This window comes from Papaver somniferum, chromosome 7 (assembly GCF_003573695.1).
Source record: "Papaver somniferum cultivar HN1 chromosome 7, ASM357369v1, whole genome shotgun sequence".
In the NCBI taxonomy this organism is placed as follows: Eukaryota; Viridiplantae; Streptophyta; class Magnoliopsida; order Ranunculales; family Papaveraceae; genus Papaver; species Papaver somniferum.
Genome location: NC_039364.1, coordinates 25,376,619 through 25,390,079, shown reverse-complemented (window position 1 = coordinate 25,390,079; position 13,461 = coordinate 25,376,619). Strand labels below are relative to the sequence as shown.

The following is a 13,461-nucleotide window of genomic DNA, read 5'->3' as shown; positions in this document are numbered from 1 at the left end:
GCTTCATATTCCGCTGAGTTGTTGGTGCAAGGGAAGTCTAACTTGAAAGAATACGAGAAGACTTCACCAGCAGGGGATACCAGAACCACGTCTTCTCCCCCGGTACCAGTATCAGGGGTGGCAGAGCCGTCGAAGAATAGTAGCCATGCCTCTTTTTTGACTAGAAGAACTTCTGGAAGATCTCCAGGGAGATCCTCGCGTAACTTTGCAGTATTTTCTCCTGGGAATGCTGCTAACAGATCCGCAACAGCTTGTCCCTTAATAGCCCTCGGGGAAGCGCATGTTATGTCGAATTCTGACATCTGAAGGAGTCATTTATCCGGTCTCCCTATCAGGGCTGGTTTTGAGAGGAGAAACTTCACAGGATCAGATTTGGATATCAGCACCACCTTGTTCGAGAGAAGGTAGTGTCTGAACTTCTGGATGGAATGGATTAGAGCCAGACACGCCTTTTCCGCTTTGGGGTATCTGAGTTCAGCATCTCTTAATGTTCGACTGAAGTAGTATATGGGATATTCGATCCCTTCGTCGTTTTCTTGAGCGAGGAGGGCTCCAACAGCAGTATCGTTGAAGGCCATGTAGAGACACAACGGTCTTCATTGTACATGAGATTTCATGATGGACGGGGAGGATAGAGTTTGTTAGATCTTCTGATATGCCTCCTGTTGAAGCGTAGTCCACATGAAGCTCGCCCCTTTCTTTAGTAAAGGAGTAAATGCAGTGACAAGCTGTGCCAGTCCCGGTATGAAGCGGCGAATGTAGTTTATTTTACCCATGAAACTCTGGAGCTCTTTCACGGTTCGTGGCGGTGGCATCGTAAGAATATGTGGTGTCTTGACTGGGTCGACTTTAATCCCTTCATTTGTTACCTGGAACCCTAAGAATTTCCCTGAAGAGACACCAAAGGCGCATTTCAAAGGGTTCATCTTTAGCTTGTATTCGCGACACCTTTCAAACACTTGTCGTAGCGTTTCTGGATGGGCCGATCGAGTTTTTGATTTAACCACCACATCATCTACATAATCCTCGACTTGTTTGTGCATCATGTCGTGGAAGATGGTAGTCATGGCGCGTTGGTAGGTGGCGCCAACATTTTACAGACCGAAAGGCATTACGATATAGTATAAATTTTCGAGAGGAGTTCGGAAAGCGGTCTTACTTGCATCGTGTTCATACATCTTTATCTGGTTGTAGCCACTGTACCCGTCCATGAAAGAAAACATGTCGTTCCCACTGGTAGCGTCTACTAGCATGTCGATGTTAGGAAGTGGGAAATCGTCTTTAGGGCAGCATTTGTTTAAATCTCTGAAGTCGACATAACATCTGATCTGTCCATTCTTCTTCTTTACGGGAACGACGTTAGCCAACCAGGTGGGATGGTGAATGGGTTTGATGAAACCAGCGGCTAACAGCTTCTGAATATCCACTTTAATTTGTTCTTCCACGTCATGTCTGAACTGTCTCGGGGGTTGTTTGACTGGTTTGGATCCGGGTATTATGTGCAGATGGTGGGTGACTAGCTTTTCGTCTAAGCCAGGCATCTCTTCGTATGTCCATGCAAATAAATCTTGATACTCTTTGAGTAGGTTGACCAGCTTCGAGCGTTCCGCAGAGTGTAGAGCTGAGCTGACCAGGATGGGTCGCGGAGACTCCTCGCTCCCTATATTGGCAGTCTCGAGTTCGTCCGTGGTCGGAGTCGGTTCCGTCTGCAGCTACTGAGGTGCGTCCGGAATTTCCTCCTGGTTATTGTGAAAGCATTCTACTGGGCGGAGAGACCGGGTTGGTCTCCCCTGTTAATTGCTAACAGTGGCGGCGATACGTGGTCTTCCCTTTTCTGTCATGACTTGCGGTGAAAGCGTCCTCGCTTGGTGGGCGCGGGTTATGCCTTGGCTTGGCAGAGGAAGACTGGCGAGTTTCCCTTCCGAGGAGATGGTGGGAGGGAGGATTTCTCCGTGGAGCGATGTCGACTTATCGCTTTCCTTGAGCGACGTCCATTTCGGCAGCAGAAATGTGAACTCTGTCCGTCGTGTCTCGTGAACCCTTCTTTGGTTCAAACGTCTCTACGCAATAGATCGGCGTAGGGAGATAATGATGCGGAGATACGGACAACTTCCCCGTTCACACAGTTTTTAGGCACTGGTGGTATGTTGAAGGAATGATTTGTGGTCGTGTAGCCACGGTCTTCCTAGTATCATGTGGTAATCTGGTTCTTTCTCGATCACTTCGAACTTCACATTGGATCGGATTGGTCCTACTGTCAACTCCAAGTTGATGTACCCGTACGTGCTGGTTTGGTTACCTTCGAAATCTGTCATCGTAGTAGGTTGTCGTATGACTTCGCTAAGCCGCACCCTGGCAGCTTTGAGCGTTCCGAGTGATGACATTGGAGGATGCTCCTGTGTCGATGAGTGCCCTTCGGAACTCCGTGTTCCTGACGAGAGCCGTGACGTGTAAGGCTCGGTTATGACCTTCTTCTACCATCATGTCGTCATCAGTGAACACAATATTGTTGATGGATATCTCTGGTGTTCTCGGGTGTGAAGGAACCAGAGATGCATTCAATGCTATCTGATTGATAGCGGAGAATGTCTCTACTCGCTGATCCTAGAGGTGCAGCAGTTCGCATAAGTTCTCCACCAGTGAGGCTGCTTCCTAGTTGACTGGCTTCCAGTTAGTGACAAAACCATTGATTTGAGAATGCTCGTCTGGGATATTAGTCCCCGGTCCCTGATCTTCTGGGAAGCGTGAGTCACTTAATTCCGACGTCAAACTGATGAGGAAGTCAAGTATGTTGTTAATTGCTTCCTTCATCAGGTCCATGTTCTCGGTATGGATCTCCTAAGATCGTGCCAGATCAACCAGTCTTGGAATTTCACCGTTGGTTGTGCCGTTAGCTGGAGCAGAAAACTCACCATTCGTCTGGGTGGGATCTGAGTTTGTAGAGACAGTCTGAAAACCGACCATCCTTTGAAATCTAGAATTGAGAATGAAACTTGGGATCTGATATTGCAACCGAGAGATCAATCTCCCACTGTGGTCTCCAATTGTTTATGGGTGAAAATCGTTTCTGCTGATTTTGGTAATTTCGGTGAGTGGGTGAGAAACAAATCTAAACCCTAAACAAATGTACTGCACAGGAGTACTTTAGATTCGAGAGATCAATCTATACAAATCTGACCTAAACCAAGAAATGGTCGTTCCGGATTTGCTTCGGTCACAAAGAGGAGGGGAAGGGCTGGTTTAGGGAGGGAAGCGAAGAGAGTGTTGAGACCAGAGCAGTTCTGGAAGAGCAGTACTTGACTTGTATCAGAAGATGAAAGCTTTGAGAAAGATAAAAAGAGTTGCTTTTCCGAGTGTTGTATTTCTCCCTGACCAAAAACTTGTGTTTTGGTGGAAATAGGTAAAACCTATTTATACAAGTCTAAGTGAAACGTACTCTGGCCCCGTAAGAAAAGAAACAGATGATTTAAATGGGAAGAGATGGTAACGCCTGGTATTGATGGAATTTGATGGAATTGATGTTTCATAATGAAAGAGCATTTCACCATTACTTCCTGCATTTACTAACCGTTTTATTCTTATTACACTTTCTTGAAACGGGCATTTGTGTATGCCGCACGTTGTAGACCGCCAAATCAAAACCCTAATGAGCATCCCCCAGTTTGTGACATACGTTTTGATGTCTCGAGTGTTTTTTGTGGAAAACATGTAGCATGCCGCTGGTGTTCGATAAGTTGAGCTTGAGTGACTTGCCGGCTCAGTGGCGACCTTCGACGGTTGAGATTTCGCATAAGAGGAATCGTGGACTTTGATGTAGGCGCGGCATTCCAAAGTGCAAGGGTTGCACGACATGTGCCTGTGGCATGCTCGGCCCTAGGTTGCACGTCGGGTGCAAGCGGAAGTGCCAAAGTGCAAGGGTTGCATGGCATGTGTGGTATGCCTTGGCCTTAGGTTGCACGTCGGGTGCAAGTGGAAATGCCAAAGTGCAAGTGTTGCACGAGATGTGCCAATGGCATGTGTGGTATGCCTTGGCCCTAGGTTGTACGGCTTGCATGCCAGGTTGCAAGAGTTGCACGACATGTGCCAATGGCGCGTGTGGCGGCTTTGGCCCTAGGTTGCACGGCTTGGCATGCTAGGTTGCAAGGGTTGCACGACATGAGCCAATGGCGCGTGTGGTGGCTTTGGCCCTAGGTTGCACGGCTTGGCATGCCAGGTTGCAAGGGTTGCATGGCATGTGCCAATGGCGCGCGCTTTCGGCATGGTTGCCATTTTGTGCAATGGTGGTGCATTTTTGGATTTTTGGCATGGTTAACTTGATGATTGAGCGTTGTTTTGCGGGTTGGCGTGGTTGCCATATTTAGCACAACGGTTGCGCGTTATTTGTAGTTTTGGCATGGTTGCCATATTTTGCACAATGATTGCATGGTACATGCAATTGCTATGTTTTGTGTGATGAGTGCACGATGCGTGCATTTGGCATGTTTGCCATGCTTTTGCGCAATGATTGCACGGTACATGCAATTGCTATGTTTTGCGCGATGTTTGCACGATACGTGCATTTGGCATGTTGCGTGACATGTGTGAGTGGCATGATTGCCATGCTTTTGCGCAGTGATTGCACGATACGTGCAATTGCTATGTTCTGCGCGATGATTGCACGGAGCGTGCATTTGGCATGTTGCGTGACATGTGTGAGTGGCATGATTGCCATGCTTTTGCGCAGTGATTGCACGGTACGTGCAATTGCTATGTTCTGCGTGATGATTGCACGGTGCGTGCATTTGGCATGTTTGCCATGCTTTTTGCGTAATGGTTGCGCGGTATGTGTGAATTTAGGGTTTCGCGCATCGAAACCCTAATTTAGTATTTGAAAAAGGGGTACCCTGGTGATTTTTACATAAGCGCGTTAAATGTTCTAATAAATGTGCTAGCGTCACTGGTGACGTCATGCTATACGTGAGGTTTTACGGTTTTACCCTTTGTTCAAAAACCACCATCAACAATGTGTTATTTCTTTTCCGCACTATATTTGTTTATATAATTGAAATATCACAGGTTGTACGTAGTTCAATCACAATTGATAAATCCTACCTTGCTTATAGGATAAAACTTGATTGACACTCGGACATTGGTACCATCCGAGTTATTCTCATATCAATCAGTCTCACAGATTTCTATCTAGTTGATTTACTGATTGTATTGAGAAAGAGATAAAGCTCTTTGATATCTTTTTTCATTGAGTCTCACTTTTAAGTTGGTGCTCTCGGAATTATATTGGAGTATAGTCCATACAGATTGCAGAACGAAATGTTAGGTGTGGCTGTTATACCTCCGCGTTTTCACTTTAAATATACATTCTAAAGATATTTCAAAATGGCCACCCACTATAACTGGTCATCTCACAACATCTTCAATTTATCATCACCTATGCAGCATTAGCTCTCTATCGACACCTTCTTTCTTTTTGGTTGAAATTTGAAAGTTAAAAATACCTTTTAAGTTGCAGATTTTTATGTGGAAGTTATACATAATGCTCTACCTGTTAAGGACAATTTACATAGTACAATTATCAATGATATTACTTGTACTCTCTGCAATACTCATGAGATATAAGATATGATCCATTTATTCCTCTCTTTCCCTTTTGGTACAACTATATGGAAAGCCAGTTTACCATATCATCATACTCATCTTCAGGACTGGATTATTTGTTGGACAATTGATTCCATCACTAATTTTAATTTGGATACTCCTTTTTTACATAGAATTATTGCAAAATCATCTTACTCATCTTCAGGACTGGATTACTTGTTGGACAATTGATTCCATCATTAATTTTAATTCGGATACTCCTTCTTTACATAGAATTATTGCAACCATTTGGCATATTTGGAAGTACAGATATAAAGCCTGGCGTCTTTAGGGGCGACCCTGAAAGAATTAGGGACGACATAATAAGACAAAATAGGTTAAAAAATACTTATATGTCCCTTCATAATCGGTAGTTTAGTTTTTTTTATCTACCGATTGCAAAATCTCATTTTTGGGACAACTCTATATTCAGTAGTTATATGAACTATTTTGACTACCGATTATAGGCTCAACCAAAATAAAAAAATAGAGGACTTTTGCAAAATCTCATTTTGGGGCTACTCTATATTCGGTAGTTATATGAACTATCTTGACTACCGATTATGGTAGGATTTCAGCAAAGAGAGCCACTGTATAATCGGAAGTCAGGATAACTTCATTTACTACCGATTATAGGTTCAACCAAAATTCAAAAAATAGATGATTTTGGCAAAATCTCATTTTGGGGCGACTCTATATTCGGTAGTTATATGAACTATTTTGACTACCGAATATGGTTGGATATTTGCAGAGAGCGCCACTGTATAATCGGAAGTCAGGAGAACTTCATTCCCTACCGATTATAGGCTCAGCCAAAATTCAAAAAATAGGGGATTTTGGCAAAATCTCATTTTGGGGCTACTCTATATTCGGTAAATATATGAACTAAATTGATTACCGATTATGGTAGGATTTCAGCAAAGAGGTATATTGTATAATCGGAAGTCAGGATAACTTCATTTCCTACCGATTATAGGCTCAACCAAAATTCAAAAAATAGAGGATTTTGGCTAAATTTTGGCTAAATCTCATTTTGGGGCGACTCTATATTCGGTAGTTATATGAACTAAATTGACTACCGATATGGTAACATTTTTGCCAAAGGTCTAATTTAATCGGGGGTCAAGCTAACTTTATTTACTACCGATTATAGGATAATCAAAATTCAAAAGATAAAGGATTTTATTTTGGGGATACTTTATATTCGGAAGTTATATAAACTAAATTGACTCCCGATTGTAGATTAATTTCCCCATTGTAAAATTATCAACCGATTGCGAAGGGTAGTTTGGCCATTAAAAAAAGGGGAGATAAGGAATAACTACATTTTACGTTTGGATGATCCTATTTTGCCTTTTGTGTCGCCCCTAATTTTTTCGGGGTCGCCCCTAAATATGCCAGGATATAAAGTTCATTTTCAAAAAAGAAACAATATATGGAGTAGTGCTACGTTGACCGGGCTGCCTTTTGTGTCGCCCCTATAAAGTTCATTTTCATTTTCTTGCCATTTTAAGAAAGATGGTGATGGAGTTACAGGCTAATCACGTACCTCAATTACTGTATGATACGGACTGAACACGGAAGCTCTACCAAGATTATGAAATACACATGGTGGGATGAATCTGAGAGAGAGGCGATGAAAAATACGAGTTTCTAGGCTTTTAGGGATTTAATTGCACTGAAATTACAGAACGGCCCTCATCTCAGATGACTCATCTCGGCTTGTTCTCGGCCGAGACAGCCGAGATTTCCGTCCCAATTCCGTTCTACCGTGATCCTAACTTTCCCTGCCCACTTAGCCGAACACGAAAATTCCGCCGAGATCTCGGCCGAGATGGCCGAGATCGACTACATTGGTCTCTCGCGATAGCATTCACGGGATTCATGCCCGGTGAATGTAGCATTGTTGCAATCCTAACGCCCTCTTACATCCACTTTTTTGTTATCTGGCTGATATTGTTCATACATTTCGTCATAGTCATTATGTAGGGCATAATCATCATTGGACTTCCCCACCACCGGATAGTTTAAAAATCAATGTAGATACTTTTGAAATCATCTATATATTGGGACGTTTTGGTAATTGTTGTGATATTAGGTCAGTACTAATGAGAAGGAAGTAGAAGGGTCGAGTGTCGAGTGTTGTATCATGGCTCATTTATATGTTAGGAGGAACAATAGATAGTAAAAGGTTAAACCACTAAAATTATCCAAATTTTAGTTACCAAGTCAAGTCAAGTCAACTCAAATCATCACCACAAGCTCGATTATAGGGAAACAAAATAAACACCAGAATGCAAATGTAAAACCTTTGCAAAGTATGTGATATGCTTGTACACTTTTGGAACAACAGAGATCATAAAAAAGAAAATAAAAAACTCAGAACAAATGGAATTTATACTATAAGAAATAATTGCACAAATTAATTTCCAATTGACATTTTACGCAAATCTTTTCAGGTCAGAATATAGGCCTGAGAGGAACTATTGGTAATTTAGTATTCACCGTATAATCCATATATTGTATCAAACTTAAGTAGCTAGTGTGGTAAAAGCAGGAGGAACGAGGTTCCACAGATGGAAGGCTCCAGTATTCTTGCACAGATACGTATTATTCCATACAGAATGCAAAATTTCAGTGCACTTTCTCTCGGTTTTTGTCGGAACTGCTATGTTATTTTCAGCCTCGGAAGCTTTGAAAACTCTTTCTGACTGAGATCAAATAAGCATATTTTGATTGTACTAAGTAGCCATTTACCTTAACTTCCTCAGAGGTAGTGCCTGTCCAAAGAGTTTCTCAACCTCATTTGCCTCCATCTTCAAATCATTTAAAATTGCCATCTCTTCTTCACTAAGTCCTCTCAGGAGGTTCTCTTCGTCTTGTTTGAGTTCTTTGAACCCTTCAAATAGCCTCTCCAATAGTGTCCTTTCGGTTCTTTCAACCTTCTCTACTTCATTTACAATCTCTCCTTCAATCTCCTCTACCTCTCTTACAATAGTCCTTTCTCCTTCTTCTACAGTCTTTTCTATTCTTTCGACTAGAGGAGGTTCAGGCCCACAAGTGTTATCTGTTTTAATGAATGTGCTAAAATCCCGCCCTACACTTTTTGTTGCTCTTTCTATTTCGGGGACTATGCTATCAGGTAAAACCGAGCTTCTCGTGTACAAGAATGCACCTCCATATCCATCCCATGCATCATTCCTACCACGATAGTATACAAATACGTAGTCATCTGCATTATTCTCTATCTTGGATGACAAAATGTACCTGCAGAAAGCAACCCAATGAGGTCAATAAGGTTAATGCATCTTAAGCGTCTGGCAGATTAATTGTAAGTGAGTTGCTGAAATGTAATAGGTTGGTAAGACAGTATATCTTGTTTTCTGACTCTTTCATTAGCTCATAGAATCCGCAAGGAAATGACTTTGGACTATTTTTTAATTTTAAGATCAACCCATCCTTGTAGGAACGAAATTGCTCCAAAAGTTTGGGATACGAACGCCGGTTCAACAACAGCAAAATGCATGGTTAAGCATACGTTAGAGATCATTTGCGAAGGGTTAAAACTAGTAAAACAATGGCCTTCTCTAGGGAGGATGACTTAGAAGAATCATTTCCATCTGGTCTCCACATATAATTTTAAACATGCGCAGAGAAAGATAAAAATGATCTAAGACTAAGGATAGGAACTCTATATCTATAGTCTATCCATATGTATCAGGCATGAAAAAAAAACTGGAGGTTTTTAAGAGCAAAATAAACAAACCAGTCATCTTGGTAGTGTAGGAACTCGTTGTCATGATTGTAAAGTATCCCAGGCTGTACAGGATCCTGCACAAATTTTTGTACAGCTGTTCGAGTAAAGAAGCCACCATCAGGAGTTCGTATCCTCCATGATAAATTGCCTACAAGTTTGTTGGCCTCCATGTGGAAATCGTGTAATTGGCAATCAAAAGCATCAAAAGTGGGATTCAAACCACTGGTGATGTACCATTTCCCAGTGAAATCTTCAATGTTAAATTTTTTGACAAGTGCTGAAGGATCTGGTACTGGGAATTCACCAACATCTGACTTTTGTGGAACACATTTCTTACGAGAGACGGCACATTCATTGAACTCATCCACAACTCTGTTCTCAAACAAATCACCACATTTGATCTGCAAGAATACAAGGGCTTAAACAGTCAAACCACAAATCAGTCTCCTAAATACTTGAACATTAAGTAGTCACTTGAATGACTTCAGAAAGTAAACTCAAATAACCTGGCATTCGGTCTCATCGGGCCGATTATTACATGTCTGCAGACATGCAACATTGGCTGCACAAGATGGGTTTGCTATACACTTGGCTAGTTCCACCCTGAAACAAAGAGAGTAAAGATGACCGTCCAGAAAAGATGAAGCAATGTTTCTTCTTAGACATGGAATTGCATATAACACTCTATGCAAAAAATTCTACATTTCAAAATCACGTGGAAAACTCTGGTTGGTTTGTGGAAATTACCCACATGGATGCAGGCGAAAAAAACATTATGTTAGTAATACCGTTCCAACTAATCTCAGAAACATGCCTCAAACTTGCTGTCTTAAGAAATTGAGGGTAAAATACTAAAGTCAGATTAATAGTGATGCATGGTACTCAATTCCTTATATGATAAGTTCGGACGAATTACCTGCACTCTTTCAGTAAACAACCACATGTCTTTAGTGCGTCAACAGCATCAGCAGTTGGAACAAGTAAGAATATGCATGCAAGTACACCAGCTGCTACCGTGACCTGCGTTTGCTTCAAATGCTTGGTAAGATGTGACAGCACTGAACCCCAAACATCAACTTCGTTCACCTACATTTTCAACAAAAAAAGAAGTGAGTGCTTCAAATTTTTGTTAAACCTATAACATCTTGAGCTCGATATACCAAGAGAAATACAATTTATTGTGTACCTCAGAACAGTGTTCACCAATTGTGACAGTAGAATCCGAAGCAGTATCTTCCTCTCCATCCAAGGAGAGATGCAAATCTCTAGTCTTACACTGCAAATAGGTTTTGAATGATCTTGCCTGCTTCGGGATTCTAGAAACTAACCTATTAGGCCTATATTTCATCTTAAATAACCTGTGCTGGTTCCAGGTCCCCTTTTGTAGAAACCTTCCATCGCTTTTAGGTAAGGACTCAATACGAGCAAGAACTTTCTTGTCATAGGATAAGTAGATTGAATATGCAGCAGATGCCATATTAGTATGGGTGGGTGCAAAACTTGTTACCTGGAATCAATTTGAAGCCATGTTAGGAGGCGTTTAGAGTAGCATACACTGTACACCATTTCTGTGAATCAAAACCAGATATGCTAGACTAATTTCCAAAAATTCAGATAAAAAGTACAATCTGCAAAACTTAAAGGATTCGAAATGCCCATTCAAATGACATAAACAATGACATTAAGGAATATATGTGAGTTTTCTCGATTTCTTTTTTTGCAAAACACCAAAAATAAAGAAATGGGGGATAGTGTTGAGACTGCATGCTACAGAAATGGGGGAAATTGTTGAGATCAATTTCTAAAATCAAATGCTTATCATTTCAATCCCAGTTAAGCAAACATCTAAAACTGAATTGTAAATTAGTTAAGACGAACAATAAACCAGAAAGGTGTTTGGAATCAAACCTGGGAGGGAAGAATCTAGGAGGAGATAAGAATAAGAAGAAGTGGAGGAGTCGAACGAGACATATTTTGCATGTGTAAATGTAATAGAAGAAGAAGAAGAAGAGAAATGGTTGGGAGTACGGGGAAGGGAAGCCATTGAAACTCGATAAGATATTAGATTATCGTGTGGAGACAAGAGACTGAACGTAATGGGTTATAACCCCATCCCATGACTCACTATTTCTCTCATTAGCCCCACGGTGTTCGGCAAAGCCAAAATGACCCAAAGAGACTGTTTGTCAAGTCAAAGTTTCAGCCAAAATTAGTCCAGCCTGGTGAGCTGAGGATAATCATACGTACTTGGCCAAACATTTTGGAAAATGCTATTCAACTTCCTCTTTTCCATCTCCCTATTCACCTCCCTGCAATCTTAACCACACATCTGAATTTAAATTCACATTCAAGTATAAGTGGGGTTCATCATTCTCCAAATATGGGATTTAGATTGTACGGAAGTGAATACGAAGGTGGAAAAGAGGGAGTTGAATAACACTGTCGTTTTTCTATCATTATTTTTCTTTCTTTCTATCATTATTGTATTATTGTGTTTGGTCCAATAGCTGAATCACTTTATAATGGAAAAATAACATCTAGAACTAGAATTAAACATTGTCATGATCCGAATCTTTGTATTTTGTAATAAATAGTATAAATGAGTCTGGAAGCAGAACCGAAGATGCTTTATTAATAGGTTGAAGTGAATATATTACCACCCGATCAAAATTTTTGAAAGTCACGAACTAATAAAAGAATCAAAAAATAAAACAGATTTCATGAATATGAGAACGATGCTTATACTGGGTAATAAGTTGATTAAAGAAGCAAAACGAATATTTTAATGTTTCAAATTTAAATATCATCAAGAAAACCCAAATACATGGGTATAATCATCGGCAATAGTTAATATATAACGATTACCATTTTTCTTTTATTGGAAGAGAGAATATTATTCAAGAAGAAAGGATATACAAGAGTCTACTAAAAGTGGACAAAATAAAAGAAAAACCAAAAATACAGAATCTCAATTATATAGAAAGTTTGTAAAGTTGATATGAATCATCTTTTCTAAAACACCTGCCAAGTTAGCACCAAAGATCTGCCATCTAGACTTAAGTCCAAATTCGTCTTAGAAACTATACTTCTCTTCAAATATGAGGCAATTTTGTTCCCTCCAGAGGACCCAAATGAGAGCAGCCGAGATAAGATTCCAAGACACTTTACCAGAGTTCGGTAGATGATTATTAGACTAAGAATGTGCGAAAGCAATTATCGTTTGTATGAAGACCCAAGCCTAATTCTTAGGTGTTATGCCAGACCATAAAATTTAAGCTAGCTTATAGTGAAGAATGATATGATCGTGCGACTCTGCATGGTTACCACAAAGAATACAAGAGTTGTAGATGTCCACTCCTTTGTGTCAGAGCATGTCTTGAGAATTAAGACGGCCATGGACTGCACACCAGATGAGAAAATTTATTTTTGGAGGAACTACTTTCTTCAAGATGAACTTGTGTGCGAAGTCCCTTGTACCAATATTTGCAATCAGGGAAGAATCTAGAGATTTGATTGAAAAAACACTAGAGGAATGTATTGTACTAGTATCTTGTAAATTGTCTCTTATTGTAGGAGAAGAACCAATGATTAAGAACAGAACAACTGACATGTTTGTTTCAGTATTTGATAAAAACCATTTTGAATTCAAATTTCCAAGAGCCTTCATCTGCAATATGCTCATTAATATTTGCTGGTTTCGGGTTATCTAGCTTGTACAATAAACTAAAAGATTTTGTCAGACAGTTGTTTCCAATCCAAGTATCATGCCAAAAAAGACTTCAAAGTGTCGAAACGTAAACCGAGAGTTGAGTTTGAAGAAATATGATGGCTAGTTTCAGCAATAGTTTTCCAGCAAAAAACACCATGTGGTGAACTGATCAACCGTGCTTTTATGCAATTAGCTTGTACCGCAGATGATTTTTTTTAACACCAAACCTCTAACACCATTTAGAAAGTACAACTTAATTCATAGCTTTAAGATTAAGGATACCAAGACCTCCCATTTCTTTGGTGGCACAAACTTGAATTTAATTAATCAAATATGAGCAACTATTACTTCCATCAATATATTC

The 13,461-nt window shown here is 40.4% G+C and overlaps 1 protein-coding gene across 1 annotated transcript; it reads right to left on the bottom strand.

Annotated features, from left to right (window-relative positions):
* Positions 1 to 7,932: 7,932 nt before the first annotated feature.
* On the bottom strand, positions 7,933 to 11,453 carry LOC113296739 (violaxanthin de-epoxidase, chloroplastic-like). Its single transcript, XM_026545066.1, has 6 exons — positions 11,297 to 11,453; positions 10,575 to 10,895; positions 10,305 to 10,474; positions 9,895 to 9,991; positions 9,398 to 9,789; positions 7,933 to 8,898 (listed from the first exon to the last, which is right to left on the bottom strand). The coding sequence occupies exons 2-6, from the start codon at positions 10,863 to 10,865 to the stop codon at positions 8,385 to 8,387; spliced, it is 1,464 nt and encodes a 487-aa protein (XP_026400851.1). The 5' UTR covers positions 10,866 to 10,895; positions 11,297 to 11,453; the 3' UTR covers positions 7,933 to 8,384.
* Between the last annotated feature and the right edge of the window lie 2,008 nt (positions 11,454 to 13,461).